The sequence below is a fragment of the Ixodes scapularis genome, unplaced genomic scaffold (assembly GCF_016920785.2).
Source record: "Ixodes scapularis isolate PalLabHiFi unplaced genomic scaffold, ASM1692078v2 PGA_scaffold4__175_contigs__length_147842914, whole genome shotgun sequence".
Lineage (NCBI taxonomy): Eukaryota > Metazoa > Arthropoda > Arachnida > Ixodida > Ixodidae > Ixodes > Ixodes scapularis.
This window is the reverse complement of record NW_024609879.1, coordinates 113,782,386-113,800,320: the sequence shown is the minus strand read 5'-3', so window position 1 is coordinate 113,800,320 and position 17,935 is coordinate 113,782,386. Positions and strand designations below refer to the sequence as shown.

At 46.7% G+C, this 17,935-nt stretch overlaps 1 protein-coding gene across 4 annotated transcripts in view; it reads left to right on the top strand.

The window, feature by feature from the left end:
- Positions 1 to 5,128: 5,128 nt before the first annotated feature.
- The window catches only part of LOC8037135 (TNF receptor-associated factor 5), a 51,227-nt gene continuing 38,420 nt past the window's right edge, over positions 5,129 to 17,935 (top strand). For 3 of the 4 annotated variants that reach the window (XM_040220951.1, XM_040220950.1, XM_040220949.1), the window contains exon 1: positions 5,129 to 5,216. In XM_040220951.1, the coding sequence (XP_040076885.1) occupies positions 5,191 to 5,216 (26 nt within the window). In that variant the 5' untranslated portion in view covers positions 5,129 to 5,190. The remainder of the gene's footprint in view (positions 5,217 to 17,935) is intronic. The other variant, XM_040220952.1, reaches the window with a different exon arrangement.

The window sequence follows — 17,935 nt, the reverse complement described above, 5'->3', positions numbered from 1 at the left end:
TTCTTCGTGCTTCATGACGTGGCTTGCGGATTCTTATTTTGTTCAGAAATCCGGAGTATTTTTTGTGACGACAACCTTAAAGATGTTTTTTTTTTTTGTGAATTTGCTATCTTCGGGTTAGCACCGTAAACATTACTGAATTTTTTTTTATATCCCACCCTATTTAAGACAACGGTATACATAGCGTTTACTACATGATTGCCTCTTTTCATGTGACTGCAAAATATAAGTTTTAAACTCCGTAAGGTTAGTTCTGAATTTGTCCGAAACTCATTAAGGGCATTAGATTTTTATAGAAAACTATAGACAATTCCCATCCTTGCCATCTCCAAACCGCCATATTTTTTTGCTTGGCCGTGGAACGCATTCTAAGAATGTGGCGATTTTTTTTCTTTGGAATTTAAGTGGGTGCGCATGTCACATTCGATGTGCCGCAATTCTGATATTGCTTGAAATATATAGGTTCTCTCATCTTATAATTAACTCGAAGTCGTAGTGTGAATACGACTAGCCAACAGTATGTTGTCCACGTCATTATCTTAGTGACATGTCATTACACTACGACTGCGTAAACTAGGAAATCAGGTGCGAGCCTGATACCAGGCGCCCGTCGACACATTGGTTGAACGCGTGTGCCAGCCAGTGTTGGCGGTGACGCGTTAGCTGTAAAGGCGTTACCGGTTACGGTTTGATTTCCTTTAACGTAGTAACTTACAGGTTAAATTTTTTATGAACAGTAACGGATGAATAACTTGCGTTACCGAATTCAAGGAATTGGTATCGGTGTTACGTAACTAATATCTCCCCCTCCCCCCCTCCAAAAAAAAAAAGCCATTACATTTGAAAACGTTTTTGTGTTTCTAAGTGCCAAGTTATAAGAATTCTGGCGTATTTACCTTTTTATTTCGCGCTATTTTTTCCGTGCATTCAGGTGGAACCTTGAACAAGAAAGGGTAATTATATACAATTCTTCATGAACATCAAGGCCTGTTCACACATAATTAGCAGCAAGATGTTTTGGTGGCGCCCTCGTTTGGTTACCTTTCGTGACGTCATTACCTTGCGAACTACAAGTTCGATGGTGTTTGTAGTTAGCATGGTTGAAGCCTGAAATCATTGCGCTCCGAAACCAACACTGCCAACACCGCCAAAATTAAAGTTCTTCCATTCCTCTTATTTCCGTCAATGAGAAATCTTTTGCTGACGTCAAAGTCATCATTCGGTCAATCGTGGAAGACAGACCACAGCGACGCTTTCAGTCACGCACGTCGCCAATAAGCACAGCGCGGACTGCGCTAAACGCGTGATAACGGGAGCGTTCACCAGATTTTTATCGCACCATCAAAATGGTTCCTCATAGCAGACGATGAGTAGCCGACGGCACGTGCTACTACTACTAACAGCGCTATTGGCGAGGTGCGCGATCGAAAGCGTCGCTGTGATCGGCCTCCCACTATTGGCGGGATGCGGAGTATGACGTCAGCAAAGGATTTCTTCGACGAAAATTAGAGGAATTGAAGAACGTTTATTTTGTCGGTGTTGGCAGTGTTGGTTTCAGAACGCTATGGATTTCAAGCTCCCACCATGCTCATTATAAACACCATTGAACTTGTAGTTCGCAAGGTGATGACGTCACGAGACGTAAACATACGAGGGCGCCACCAAAACCTCTCGCCGCTAAAATCAGCGTTCCACTGGATGTGGAAACCGGCCTTTCTTGAAATACGGAGATTAGGAATACTTCTAACGTCAAGAGTAAAAAGTTTAAATTCAGAGATAAAAATGACCACGAAAAGTAAACTCGCCAACTTTAGCACAACCTAGGTTTATAACGCGTTCCGTTTATTTGCAAGTTCCGAATAACGTATTTCTTTATTTTTCTTCGGTAAAGCGCCTACGACACTAGTGCCAGCAGAACTTTTACTCAGCGCTGATGTCCGATTTGTGCCGGCACTCCGTCGTGGTGTGATGACGTCACACTACGTTCACGGTCCTTTCTAGACTGACTCTGTTCTGTTTAGAAAAGCCGTGCAATAAAAAAAACAGTGCAATGAAAAAACATTTTTCAAGCTTATTTTGGTCTTCTATTTGTTTTTAATAATTTTGCCATGAAGAATGTTTTTCGCGAAATATTTGCATTATTAGACGCAATCTAGGTCGAGGTCATGCAAGTCATGGCGGCCGCTCTAAGTCCTGCCCACAAATCAGTGACCCCACACATTACTACTGGACAGACCATGCTTTTTGACCGAGCACTCTCACAACGTTTACAAGCCTAGTGTCTCCCCTTCGGGACATCCGATTCGTCTGCTCTGGCGTCGGATACTGCCCGCTAGTCGTGTGAGCAGACGCGCGGCGGCCTCCAGCATCGTTTGCTATTTCACCACCGTCTATCGTCGTCTGCAATGCCCGTAATACGCGGACACGAAAGCTGAGCTTCGGCGTGCGTTTTGGCCTCCATCCGTCTGTTATTCCGCCCCCGTCTAAAAGACTTCTGCAACTCCCAGAAGACTCGACCACGAAAGCGCCGTTCTAGCGTTTCATCGTGCACGAGCCAAGATTCAATGTGGAGAGCAAGTCGCCTGCTTCTTGCGCAGGTGTTGCGGTGAGGTCAGAACGACGCTGGAGCTCTGATTGGCTTTCAAAGGGAGGATAGCGGGTGGACCTCAATGCTAGATGCCTTGAGGTCTATCCACAATTGTTTCAAACAGCCAATAAAAGCTCGGCGTTCTGACATCATCGCAACCCCTGTGCAACTAGTAGACGAACTTGCGCTCCAGATACAAGCGTATGTCAGCGTCTATCGATGTGCAGTAATAAGCAACCGAAAGGACTAAAAACAACAACAAAGTAAATATGCAGTCCTTCCAGCTTTATTGTTCTTGTGTGTGTGTGTGTGTGTGTTTTTCTTGCATTGCATTCTTGAGCAAGGTGGGTAAACGTCATGACGCACATTTAAAACCCAACGTAAAATTATTCACTTTGGTAGGCCAGGTGCGCTGCAAAACTTGAGATCTACTTGCTTTCCGATGGGAAATGACTGCAACATAAACAAACTAACGCCCGATTGCCTCTAGCCAAAGTGCTCGAAAATTCTCACCCGTGAAGGTAGGTATCTTCTCGGTATTGAACCATGGTTAAAATCACAACGGTTGCTCAATACCCAGAGTAGCGGGGCCGTTTTTACGGGAACCAATGCGGCCCTGTCTTTGAGGCGTCGCAGGGGCGGGACGTGCGAGTGCGGTGCCGGTTGGGGGGCCTCTTTGCGCGAGTGATTGCGCGGACGGGCGCTTTGCCGAGCGGCGGGTGCGTGCCCGGGCCTTAGGCACGGGGTTGGCTAGCTTGAAAGCCTGTATATACTGTACATAGCGCGTTTTCGGGTTTTGGCTTTGTTCTGGGCATGACACCACTGTTGTAAATAAAATTTTCTAAACACATCTTCATTTATCATCATCACGGTTGAAGAGAGAAATCAAGCCAGACAGATGCAAGTTGTTGATCTGGGACGCTAGGCTTAGACAACTCCCGCTACGAAAACAAGCATCCGTAGCACTTGAACTTGCGGCAGTCGTTTGTTGCAAACTACGTCGGTTGAGGAGATCTTCCTCTAAACAGCTCCGTGAACTTAAAACCACTCGCACTCATAAAAATCGACGAGCTCAGCGAGCTTCGCTCGTACAGCCCTCTGCAGACGCCGGCAGTCACGTTTGTTAACGTTCCAAACAAAAGCTGGAGAAGTAATCTCAAAATACATTTGAAAAGAACAATGTCTCTATCTTGATTATTTGCTTCTCAAGCATTAAAGAAGAGTCGAATAAAATACCATTACGGCACGGAGATACAAATTTACAACCAACCTTTCACACGTCAATCATCGCTCCAGCCAATCAGAGATACAAGTAATTTGTAAGCACGAGGCAGGGATTATTGGGCTGCGACCTCCTCCTTCTGCACCTAAATTGCGTCCAAGAGAAAAAATATTGAGCGAAAAATCTTTTTTTCGTGGAAAAATTGTTTTAAAAATGACATGTCCCATTTTTTGCCCCTTAAATCCCCTTTTTTTTTTGGTGGCCATTTAATATGAAACAAAGCGTAAGCGGTGTTTTTTTAGCTTAATTACTAACGTGCAGTGGAGGTATCGCCGAGGTTTCACCAAATCCGTCAAACGAGCCGGCCTGTCACACTACGCTTGTAGTGTGACAGGTTGGTTATACAAAATGAGTCAAAGAAATCTTTAGCCCTTTAATGGCACCGGATAAATCGGTGGTCTAAAGCCGGGGTCACACTTCTCATACACCATACAAACGACAGTCTGCAAACACAAGTCGACGCAATATCCGTGGTCCGAATGCCCCGTGCCAAAAGTTTCTCCCTGAACTCATTAATTGCCATGCGGCATTCGAAGTACTGATATCGCGGTGACTCGCGTTCGAATTTGTATGCAGACTGTGTTTTCTATGATGTATAATCAGTGTGACCTCGGCTGAACATAGCGTGCTTAGACTTTTTGAAAAGGGTACCAAAGATTGTTCCTTTCGAAGGATGAACTTACCTGAGTAAATAATACAAAGTAACGACGCAGATTACCCAACCTTGGACCTCCGTCTGCTAACAAAAGACTTCTTATTGGCGCAACAGCAGAGTGATGGTGGCATGTAAGATTAGGGGCGTGGTGGGGGAGGTCTGTAAAAAGATGACGTGACGGGCCAAGCGTTGCACAAATTTGTTTTGTTTACCTAATTTCTGCCATGTCACCAAAAACTAAACATTCCTACATTTCTTTTTAAAACTGCTGTTGTATGGCGTTCTTTCCATTAGGAACGGGACGTCGAAGAGCTTAGGGGAGCACTCGCGTCCCGCACCCGCACCCCCCCCCCCCCCCCCCCCCCCCCCCATTCCCCACTTTTCAATCTGTGCATGGTCAAAGCCCGCTCAAAAACACACGAAGAAAAAAAAAAAAATGTCATAAATCGCGCTCCTTTTCGAACGCTCTCTTCGCAATTTGATTCAGCTTTAATCTTTTCATAGTTGTGTGATGCCAGTTCCAACGGATACGATTATCACGTTGCCATGGGCGACGGCACCCTGCTGCGAGAATGCCGCGGTTATCTGAACGAGGAACCGGGATACGTCTGCGAACCGAACGAGTCCGTCGGACTTTGGTTGCTCTCGTCGCGCATCGCAAACAAGATGGCGGACGGGACGCCGCAGGCCGAGTAAGCTGCTGTCTTTTTCGTACTACATACCTTGAGCGTTTAATCCCCAGCCTTTAGATGATTCCCAAGGCGCCGACTGTGGCAGCTATTTGACGTCTTGGCGAAGTTAGGTGAATTTTGAGCGAAACTTGGTCTTCTTTCCGTAGATTCGTTCGAACGTAGTATGCGGTACAGCCGGGCGGTAAATTTTATGGCGGTGGAGGGTGTGCCAGACGGGTGTAGCACGATTGCCCCACTTTCAAATTCCTGTCACAAAAGCCCCGTGTTTTTAGCCCCAGGTTTAAAAATACCCCGGGTTAAATTACTGTCACGCCTCGATAAGGCGCTGATCTACCGGTCGGTCGGTGTTCGCGCGACGTTAAGGACTCTTAGCAAACCGTTATCGTACTACCGGTACCGTAAGCCCGACTGCGAATGTGCGACTCGTAACGACGTCACGAGTCTGAAACGCGGTACCGCGGTCACCTGATCGTGATAGCGCGGCCCTTTGTTCAACATGGCGACGTCCACGCACCACCACTGCAAACGTTGGCGACACATGAGAGCTTTTGAATTTTAAAGCATTTTATAGCCAGTGCATTGATCGCGCGCCTGTTGTTTTCCGCTGCGCTTTGGCTACTTTGGCTGTGACTACTGGAGTGAGCGTTTTGTTGTTTATTGCCCAAAGAGCAGCGTAAGCACTCTTTTGCTTTCAAGAGGAGAAAGGAGGCGGTGTAGGCGGAGCTTCACTGCGCTCTTCGCCTTTTACCGCGACTATAATGTTCGTTCTGTGCACCATAATGAGAGCAAGACCTGTAAACGAGACAAAATGTTTTTCTATATATTCTGCTTCAATACTTAGTGATGACTTTACAAAACACTTGTCTTTCTTTTGATAAAAAGGATCAATATACTCGTGTTTGGTAGAGTTGTGCCTGACCCCGGCCGACTAGGGTGAGCTTAAGCGAGGTTAAGGCTGCCCGTGTAACTAGGGCAGCCTTAACCTCAGTTACTACAGAAAGCCAAGCTGATTTCATTTTTTATTTCAGTGAAAAGCACGATACTGGTGCTTCCCACTCGGGGGCAGCTTTTCATGGCATATCAGATGAATTAGAGGGCAGCGTATAGATGTGATCGGTGCCCATGGGTGCGCGAGCACAATTACGCCCGTAGCTTTGACTGCACTGCCAAGAGACGCTGTCTCTGAGTATCGGGAACCAGTTCATTCCAGTCCTTAGTGTTATCCACGAACGGCTTTGTTTCATTATTATTGAAATTTATTGCGCCACCATTGTTATAGAGTATTTTAGTGCCGTCAACAAACTGTCTCCAGCGTATCCTTCAGTGAAGCTCCGATACTACAATACGAGTGACCAGTATGCTACAATAAATGCTTGCCGGATTTGAACGGTACGTCGTCGCGCGTGCGCAGTCGGGCCCACGGTAACGGTAAATCGGTAACGGTTTGATAAAAGTTCATATTGTTAAAAAAATTCTGGAGGCTGTACAAGTAGCCGATTGCATAAATCTGAATCACCAGCAGTGCACTACAGCAAAGGGGAGCTCACACGCAGAATTACATTTTATCTACCTGGATGGATGCAAATCTTTCTTTTTAAAACGACGTAAGAAGAATGTAACTGGTGTTTGGTGCTGTGATAATTATGGCGCCATGAGCTGTAGGTTAACACTTTTGACAATACCCACTTGGTCGGATCTGTGAATCTGCGCGTGCTTCCAAAGTCGACGAAAGCTTTCGTTCAATTCCTATCGATAAAAGCCTTCACTTCAAATGTTTTGCCATGTGACTAATATTTTCTGCTTATGTTTTTTTCTAATGTCGCAAGACGTGAATACGTTTAGCGGACGCCTGAAAAACGAGAGGCTTTATCCACTTATTCCTTACTTGAGGCCCGGGCACTGTACGATTACGTGACACAACGTCGCGTGCACACTTACTGTAGAATGCTCTGCGGTCAGATTGAGGACCCGGCCACCTGACACGGGCGACTTGCGTTATGGTCTTTTGAAACTGAGGCTTTTGCAAAAGGGAAAAAAGAGGTCGGGGCGTTTTCCGCGGGGCATTTAGCACGGGGTTTTTGACATCGGGTGCTTTTGTGCACCACCTTTTGCCGGGCATCCTTCGTTGGTTTTGCAAATAAAAACCCCCAATCTTGAGTTTGGTGGACGGTGATGGTTTTAATGTAATAATTGAAGAATATATCTACCTGGAGTGAATTTTCGTTCTGCTTTATGCTTAAAGTTACTGCCAGGTTAAAACGATATGAAGGAGTAAATCTAACTCGCGTAGTATAAACGCAAATTAGTGCTCAGTGCGAGTAAGGGAATTTATGTACCATCGTGGACACAATTTGCTGTAACATGGCAGCCGTGGCCGTTCCGTACTCCCATCGCCACATAGCAGGGCGTTCTGAATGTCCGCACCTACACCGCCTACCCTGTGCGGTGAAAGTGCCCTAGTTGGCAGTTACTCTCTCGACGTCGGCTAGGCGCAAAGCAGACGCCACCTCAGCACTTGCGATATTTCCTTCCCTGGCTTTTGTGGGTGCCCTTTTCGGTACGGAGATTCTCTGACTCATGGAAATGAGCGACACAAACAACAGACAAAGGAGGCATAGCTAAGACTAATCATTGCCGATGATCGTATTTAATACTGGGGAATGTTGGGCGAGTTGGTGGAACAGTCTCCTACAACATGAAAGACCCACTTGGAGCGCGTGGTCAAGACGGCGGGGAGCGGGGTTGCTCTGCGCTCTTCAGGAGATTCCGTTTGCTTCGAGGGGAGGACACTCACACGGAGCTCAACCGGGCCTGAACACGCTTAACAGTTTTTTGGTTTCAGCTTAACGGAGGAACAAGCTAGATCGGCGCCATGCCCAGAGATATGGTAACGAAGTCTTGAAACAAGCTAGTCATCCCTGGGTTTAATCAGTTTTTTCTCATGTAAAATGTGAGAGCAGGCACCGCCAAATAAACGAGTTTAAACCTGACTCCTATATATAAAAATATAAAATTCGTTGTAAATCGCATTCATTGGCTAGGGTGGCACGAATCTCGTCTTTAACCAAATCAAAATAATGGTCTTGACTCAGGCTAGTGTCACTGGCTTAGGAAGGTCTTTCTCAGAGAGTAATAGACTTGTTCCAAAACTCAATGTGCCTCATCGTGGCGTTATGCCACATTATGTATTGTGTCAATCAGTGGGAAGCAAAATCCGTACGCGCTGCCCTCCTGGCACACAGGTTCCCATAATGTAAAGCGCGCGGTGACAGATTTATGGGAGCAGTCTATTGCGGCGTTAGTAGGACATAGAGACGATTTAAACACGCGCCAGATTGAGCCGCCATTGCCGACCTTCACTTATCTTTCCGAGATGCCAAGCCACTAAAGCGAGCGTTGACGAGCCTCCAGAAAGGCGCCTATGCTGGGGACAAGGACACAGTAGCACCTAGAGTGTCAATGACCTGTCCTGCTGTGGCAATGATGAAGTGAGGCGAATGGAATAACAGGAAACAAAAATTGAAGGGTCGGTTATGGCGGCGCCCATGCACAGCTGCCTTAAAGCGTCTATTGGCGATTGCAAGCAAGGCGACTGGCCGCCGCCATGTCGCCGCTCGTGCGGAGAAGCCCGTGCAACTGCAAGCTTGCAAAGTTATGCACAAGCGTAAGCTGCCTTGCACGCATGGGACTCAAGTAAGGTGCTATGTTGGCAATTGTCTATTGGCGACGTGCGCGACCGAAAGCGTCGCTGTGGTCGGCCTTCCACGATTGGCCGAACGGTGACTATGACGTCAGAAAAGGATTTATCATCGACGGAAATAAGAGGAATGAAAGAACTTTAATTTTGACGGTGTTGTCAGATTTTCTTTGAGGGCGCAATGATTTCAAGCTTCCACCATGCTATTTACAAACACCATCGAACTTATTGTCTACAAGGTAATGACGTCACAAGGGGGAACCATAGGAGGGCGCCACCAAAAGCTAGGGCCACGGGGGGAGATGGCTAGTACTGCAGCCAATACAACAAGTACGTGAGCACGAGGTCATAGCTTAGAAACATTCTTCCGCAGAACGAGCGCTCGTACTGGAAAGGCACGTCTGAAAGACGAGAGTGTGGGCTAGCTCGCGCTTCTAGCTTTGGCTGCATACTCAGATTAAGGTTGAACGGAGTATAGACGATTGCAAGCTGGGCGACTGGCCGCCGCCATGTTTCTGCTCGAGCAGGCACGCCCGTGCGATTACGAGCTTGCCAAAGCTACGTTCACCCGCGCGTTGCACGCGCTTGCACGCATGGGGCACCACTTGTGGCGCCATGCTTGCAATTGTCTATAGACCTTCCCAAAGGGCTCCTGGCCGGTTCCATTTTCAATGTTCATGCGTCTGTCGTGTGATTTGCTCGCTTTCAGAAGTCGCGAACATGCGCGTGCTGGGCCGAGGAGATCGCGCGCTGCGCTGAGGGCATGTAAATATTGGAATGGTATATAATCGTACCATGACGCTGACAAACGGCTCTCCGCCAACATTACTAGATTACATCAGTTGCGATGTTCCTGTGGACGGGGGTACCGCCCTCACTCACTTTAGTCCGCTTCCCGTCGTTTCATAACTGCTTTTTTATAGAGTACGGTGGAACGCCATCATCACGCTGTGCTTCGAAACGTACGTATATCAAAGAATACGCTGTAGTTACCATAGCAGCTGTCCGGCGTGTCGAACGACGGGAATCGAGCTAGGATGAGAGTTGGGGGTACTGCTCGTTCTTGAAGCCTCCATGAGCAGATCCGAAACTGAACTAATCAATCAATCAATCAATCAAGCAATCATTTAATCAATACTTTATTTTCTTTTACAAAAAGATGGCAGCCGGGCCAAAAAGCTGCAACAAGTGCAGCTTGACGCTGCCCCAGCGCCAAAATGGCAGTTAACATTTGACTCCAGTTAAACATGCACTAATACACAGCAAATCAAGCAAAATAAATATGTACACAAAGGCGTACTTTTAGCTCAAAGTAAAAAACAAACAAATTTAACAAACTCAAATATTCTTCTTACTTAGTGCACCAGTTAACAATGCACACATGAAAAGCAATAACAAATAACTGACTTTCACAGGGTAGATAGAATATGCATTAATATTTGAAATGGCAAATTGTGGGAAAAATGTCCTTTATGGTGAAACGTGTTTAGTAAGGATGGTAGAGGGTACCTAATGGAGCATAGCCCACAGTTTGTTCGGGGGGTGGGTGTACACCACTGTTCGTTTAAACGCATGAGATATATGTTTGTATTCCTAAGTAAGTCGGATATTTGGAGAATATGGCTACGTTCGTTTTTTATTGCAACATTGTGAGAAGCTAGGAGGTGGAAGTTATATATGTTTGTAATTCTAACAATCTTAAATCGTGTGGAAAGTGGTTTTTTGTGAAAAAATACGGTACATTCGCGAGAATTCTTAAGGCTCTTTTTGTGTAGGGTTAGCAACAAAGCAAATTGTTGTATGTATGTTTATGCAGTCGGAAGTTAGTCTGCCCCAGTGGGGTGTCTGGTGTCTCAGCTGTAGATGAGCAATTTAGCCAGGGCGGTACAACCGCTAACCTGGGGTCTTTAACGTGCACCACGCAGTAGGGATACACGACCGCACGCCGGTACGATGCTCGTCCAGATCGAAACGGGCAGGGGCCGGAATGGAACCCAGGATCCTGGGTTCTGCAGCGCGAGCTGTAGGGTCAGAAGTGTAGCCATATTCTGTAAGATGGTAGTGCCCCATATAAGATTCGGGTTCTACAGCTCGAGATTTCGCTCCACGTGCGCCCTATTTGGAAAAAAAAAATGTATTGTGGCTGTGTGGCGGTGTAGGGGGGGGGGGGGGGGGAGAGAGAAAGATCAGAAAGAAATTACACAGTTGTTATTCTGCGCCGTTCATGTATGTTGTTTTTCGTCTATTTATGCTTTAGTTTAAACTTTATCAAGAGCGTTTTTCTTGCATCTACGCAACGCAGCAAACCATCACAATGTCTAATCAACTAGCCCACATCCAAGCAATATTTGTAAAATTAGCATCTGTGCTGTTACCGATTCTTATTTGTCATTTACGATTTCAATAAAAAAATTGGGGGGTGTGTGTGTGTTTATGCAGCCTAGAACTTGGTCAGCCTCAACGGGCAAAGAGTCTCCCAGCTGTAGATGAGCAATTTAGCCAGTGCAGTACAACCGCTAGCCTGGGGTCTTTAACGTGCATCACGCAGTAGTGATACACGACCGCACGCCGGTGCGATGCTCATCCAGATCGAAACTGGCAGGGGGTGGGGATTGAACCCAAAATCCTGGGTTCTTCAGCGCGAGCTTTTGCTCGACGTGCTCCGAGCTGGGGGGCTGAGCTTGGCACGGAGAGATCAAGGCGAGTTCTCCCCGCCGAACTCGCCGCCCGCCGCGATTGGTTGGCGTCGTGCATGACGACACACGTCGTCACTCCCTTGATCGTGACGTCACAATGGCGGGTTTGAGGCGGTCGGAGTGTGGCATATTCGTAACTCGCGGCGAGATGCTGTGACGTCATTGTGACGTGGCAAAAGCTGACGCGGATAGGCAGAGCTTGCCGGCTCCGACTTAAGCGAGTTTGGGTGAGTTGGGCGCGAGATGAGAGAGGAGCGTCCGAACTGGCAGCGTATTTGTTCGTGTTTCGCCGTCGGCGTAGCTTTTTAAGCCACGCCAATGTGGACGACGTTGATTTTCAACAACACTATCGCCTCTCGAAAGTTGTGGTAAGGTGGCTGTGCGATGGACTGCGTGGCGAACCGGACTTGAGGCGATGGAGCCGTGAATGGACCGTCGTCCCCGTCGTGAATCCTACATACAAATTCTACAAAGTGAATCCTAGAAACAAATGTGTTTTTACGGCAATCTCCAACCAGGAACGCAATTCATCATTACCTACAGGCTTTTAAAATTTTGATGGTTCGCTGCGCTGCGCAGATGCAAAATGAACGCACTTGATAAAATTTAAACTAAAACATGATAGAAGCAAAGCAATGTACATGAATGGCGCAGACTAACAACTGTGTAATTTCTTTCTCATCTTTCTCCCTTCACACCTGTATTTAGACAAACCAATTGGCCGTTAGTTGTTTATACAGAAGGAGAGCATGGCAGAACATTGTGACATTGCTACCCACTGTAGATGAGCAATTTAGCCAGTGCTGTATGACTGGTAGCCTAGGGTCTTTAACGAGCACCACGCAGTTGTCATCCACGACCGCATGCCGGTGCGATGCTCATCCAGATCGGCACGGGCAGGGGTGGGGATTGAATCCACGATCCTGGGTTCTGCAGCGCGAGCTTTCGCTCCACGTGCACCCTATTTAAAAAAAAAAAAAAAACATATTGTGAAAAAAACGGTTAAAGTGCAGGCGAGCTGGTGTAAGTTATACATATGATTGAAAACCTGTCGACATATTGTGGCTGTGTTGCGGTGTGGGGGGAGAAAGATGAGAAACAAATTATACATTTGTTAGTCTGCGCCATTCCTGTATGTTAACCATTTCGTCGTTTACCCTAAGACTGGGTTTTTTTTAGAAGAGCAGAAGTAACAGAAAAAAACAGACAGGTCTCAAACTCAGCTGTGTTTGAGACCTGTCTGTTTTTTCTGTTACTTCTGCTCTTCTAAAAAAAAAACCAGTCTCAGGGTAAACGACGAAATGGTTGACTTCCACCAGCTATCCTGTACCTTGACTCTTTTCCTGTACGTTGTTTTTCGTCTATTTATGCTTTAGTTTAAACTTTATTAAGTGCGTTTTTCTTGCATCTACGTGGCGCAGCAAACCATCACAATGTCTAGTCAACTAGCCCACATCCAAGCAATGCTTGTATAATTAGCATCCGTGCTGTTAAGTATTCTTATTTGTAATTTACGATTTAAATTAAAAACAATGGGCTGTGTGTATGTTGATACCGCCTAAAACTTGGTCTGCCTCAACGGGCGACGATTCTCCCAGCTGATCAACATCGGAAAGTGCAGGGGTGGGGATTGAACCCAGGATCCTGGATTCCGCAACGGACCTTTCACTCGACGTGCTCTGAGCTGGTGTGCGCTAGCCCACCCGGCCACCGGTCCCCCGATTTAAATAAAATTAAACCCTTCACTGCGGAGCATAGGGACAAATTGGGAGCTACGCTGTGGAACTCGCCGCCGCCAGGGGGGGGGGGGGGGGGGGTCGGAAATGTAAGAGGAGTGGGAAATTCGCTGGGGCGGAGGCAAAAGAAGCTCCTCCCCTCCCCCGTTACGTCGCATCGAAGAGATTCTCGTGGGGAGAAGGAAGTGACGTAGGTGTGAATGAACGTATCTTAGCAGCACCACGCAAAGCGTCATCAGCGACTCCACCAATCAACATCCAAAGAACGTTGTTGACTTCACTTCCTTCTCCCTAGTCTCCTGGAAGTCCAAAACGTGCAACATAGCCCTCCTGATCAAACTATACTCGCACTGACCGCCAGGGATTCAGAAGCTTTTTTTTTTTTTGTCGCGGTGATATTGCGAGGATAAAAAGGATCTATTTTCTTTTAGTTTTGCCTTCGCAAAGCTTGATGACGTTACTGTGAGATCGAAGCCACCCGTCTGTCGATAGTCGAGCTTGGCTCATAGATTGAACGCGAGAACTGCGAGAGCGCTCTCTACTTCGTCTCGTAATAATCGGTGCCTCGGCGGACACTCGGGTAGTGGCTCGTGTCCAACCACTGCTGCGATGAGGAAAGCCGAGCTCTAACAATGCTTGGAACTCATCTCGCGTTTTATACTTTGCCGACCCCAGCGCGTGCCCATGATTAAATGGGCGGTGCAACGATATTCAATTCCAATGTTTTTCACTTTACACGATCTTAAGGTCCGTTCACACGATGCATCTTTTAGGCGCGCAACAGTTTCGCGACACTCAAGTTTCGCGAAATGTGCTCGTTCACACGTACCGCTTCACGTGCAACGTCGATGACGTTTAGACTCGCGAAAATAGTTTGGGTGTTGACCATAAAGGTGGCGCTTCAGTTGAAAGCCAACATCATCATCATCACCATTAGCCATTCGGCGTCGTGTTCTCCATCTCCCGCCACATTCTAAGAATCAAAACGCAGGCGAGCTGGTGAACAATCATAATTAAGAAATAAAACCTTAAGACAAGGAAACAAAAACGGACAGCATGCAGCTGTTATTTACTTCCATTTACCTAATTTACTCTTAAATTGTCATTTACTAATTGTTGAAATATTATTTACTGCCATTTACTTTATTTACTGTTGAATATGTATAATTTCGATGGAGGTTGACAAAGAAGACTGTTGTGGAAGTAAATGAGAGCTGTACGCTGTGCTGGTTTTGAGACGGTACTGTGTACGTCCCTTTTTGTTTCCTTGTCTCAAGGTTTCATTTCTTAATTATGACTAAAATAGACGCGAATTATCATCATCACCAATTACGTCTTCGTCCATCGCTGGATTTTTTTTCCGATATGCTACTCACTTTTCCTTCAGTGGTGCTTCACGTGCTTGCGGAAGCGCCGGCAGTATCCATCGTTCGTGGTTTCGGTTTTTTTCGGATTTGGCTCGGCTACAACACCGGCAGTGAAGTGGTCTTCTCAAACAGCTCGCTCCCCCCTCAAAGGCCACGTGAGAGCGTTTCTGAGTGGCCATTGGTGGCGCCCTCAGAGTGGCTCACAGGAGTCGGCAAAGTTTTAGCAAAAGCTCGCTCCAGAAGCGAGGTGTGCGCGCAACTTTTTTTAGATGCGCGCGTCCTTTTCGGACTCGTTCAGACGGCGCAACCATTTCGCGAAACTACGTTTCGCGACACTAGATGCGCGAGAAAAATGCATCGTGTGAACGGGCCTTTACTGGCACTAGTGGGACTCAAGGATACTCGCGCGCAACGCCGCTGACCAAAAAACTCCTTTGTTGCGCTGTAATTTCGAGGACAAAACCGAGCGTTTTCATTCAATAGGGAGTTTTAGAATAACGTACGCAATTTTAGCGCACGCTAGCGCTAAATTTAGCGCTTGTATTAGCGCACGCGACGCAGGAGAGTTTTAGAATAGCGTTTCTCCGCCGCGACGCAAAAGCCCAAGCATCTCGCGCTTGCGACGCCACCAAGATAGGATAACAATTTTTATTTCACACACGAAATGGTGTAACTTTAGAAAAAAAACGAGTTTTTTGGTCCAGAGTAGCATTTTAACTTTTTTAAACATGAGAACGCGACGCGAGCGGTTGACCGGTCGTGTCCGCTTGCGTCGCCTCGGCAAGAGAGGTCTCGTGTACTGACCTTCGCACATCGTTCGTTCGCCGTGAAATGTTCGCGCGTCGCAAGCATCAAGTTGCCGGTGATCGCTGCCAAACTGAGTACAATGTCGTCCCGTATTGAAAATTGCAGTCGCGAGGATGCCGCCGACGTCGAACTCACGACGCCGCCAAAACAGCCGCCGACATAATCCTGGAAGCCGCCATTTTTTTTAACTGTGCTCGTCTTGGCTTTAGCCAACTTCTCATCACGAATCCTCCTTGGAGAAGCGCAAAGAATCTTTGCGTACGCCCGCTATTTCCGAGAAATAGCGCACGCTAAAATTGCGCACGCAAAGCGCAAAACCTGGTTTGCGTTCGGAGCATGCGCAGTGGCGACGACGCTATTCTTTGCGTACGCAAAGCTTTAGCGTGCGGTATTCTAAAACTCCCTAATCTCTCCTTCGCTAAACCTGATGACGTAGCTGGGCGGTAGCAGTACCGCCCAGTGACGATATTTGAATACGGCTCATAGATTGGACCCGAGCATTGCGTGGGCACTTGATTTCGGCTCGTGATAATCTATAGCTCGAGAAGCATTCGGGTAGTGTCCTGTGTCCAATCGCTGCAATGACGACAACAGCGAAACCATAACAATGTCTGGAACGCAGCGCGTGTCCTGTGCCATGCCAACTCCAGCGCATGGCTATGATCAACATTGGCGGCATATAATCGGCTCCAGATCACGTGGCCGCTTGTGCTGGCTACGAGTTGAGGGGGTGAACTCTGCTCGTTTTTCTTTATTTTTTTTTCTGCGACTTCGATTGCGTGTGGTGAAAAAGGAACGGGTATTTCACAGGTCATTAACGTCAGGGATCCGTTCTAAGCGGTATTTGCGCAAAATGCAAAAATCGTTGCATCGCCCCTTTAACGCTGGCGGCATAGGATAGGCAGCAGGCCACGAGGCCTTCCTTCTGGCTTCGAGTTGAGGGAACGAACGATGCTCTTATTTCTCGAATTTCTTTGGCGACTGCCATTTCATTGAAAGAAAAACTAAGACCAGTTTATTAACCTACTAACGTGAGAGTGTTATTCTAAGTAGTATTTAGCAAAAGGAGAAAATTTGTTTCATGGCTCCTTTAAGATCGTGTTCCTATCTCAGTATATTACGCCTATTAATTGGAAAAAACGCCTGTTCATGGTTTCTTATTGTGTCAGAAATACTGTGCTAATTGTGCTTAGCTTGGCATGCCCCCCCCCCCCCCCCCCCCCCCCGGTTGGATATTTGGCTGACTCGTTTCCATGAGTCAGGGAATCTGAGCACCGAAAAAGAGGCACCCCAATAACCGTGGGATGCAAATATTGGTATTGAAATAGCGGCGTCTGCTTTGCGCCTAGCAGACGACAAGAAGAGGGTGGTTTCGCAACCTGGGAGAGCAATTCGGTCGCACAGTGAAGGGCGGTAAACGGTGTAGGAGTGGTATTTTATAGTGCCTCTGGTATGTGCCGCTGGGGGTATGGAACGGGAACGGCCACGGCTGCCGTGTTATAGATAAATGTCCGCGATAGCATCTAACGCACCTTTTCAAACGTATTTAATTCAGTGTCAAGGATTAGAAATATATAATTATTTTATAGGGAGTATTCACTGGCGGCCATAGTTGTGTGCGCGAATGCTGAGCGCGTGCTGATGGCGAGCTTCCGCAGTTCTTTTGCAATGTGCATTCCGCACCATCAAGAGTGCCGGTCTTAGCGGCCCATTGATGTGAGCTCGTTCTGAGCATGCGCTCTAAACAGCACCCATAAATATGGCGTCTAGTGAATACTCTCTATAGGCAGGGAGGTATCACTCTCCCAAGTTACATCTATACAAGCTGTTAGATTTTCATTCGAACAGATTTGTTAAAACAAATCTGTGAAAGGTAAACTGATGCAGCTTGTGCAGCTGAGTTTTACGGTCAGGGGGACATAACGTAGGGCGAAAATCTTCACGTGAAGTCAGATAATGAACTAGAATTTATTTGTCTTCTCGATCAGTGTAAATAAAGAAATTGTTCTAATTAAAACCATTCTCAGTGTCATTCAAACGAAATCAGACAATTTTAGAGAAACTTGAAGCATGTCGGTAGCGTGAGGGTGAGCCAAAGTTACCATCGTGCAACAGGCGCAAAGCTAACGGTGCAAAAAAGCGGATGATAACCTGAATATTTTCTTGATTTTATTATATGAATCAGTTCAAATTAAAACCAAAAACCCAGTATATCAGGTGTGTGGTAGACCTAGTGAAAATGATATTTTAATTAAAGGAGTAAAAATATGAATCAATATAAACAACAGTTTTTCGGGAGCACGGTGGTATTGGGTAAACGTTTTACGAAAGAATTCCACATAACGTTCTTTTCGAAAAGTTTATATGCAGTTTGTTCCTAAATGTTCAGAGCCGAGAAAACGCGTTCCTTAAATTC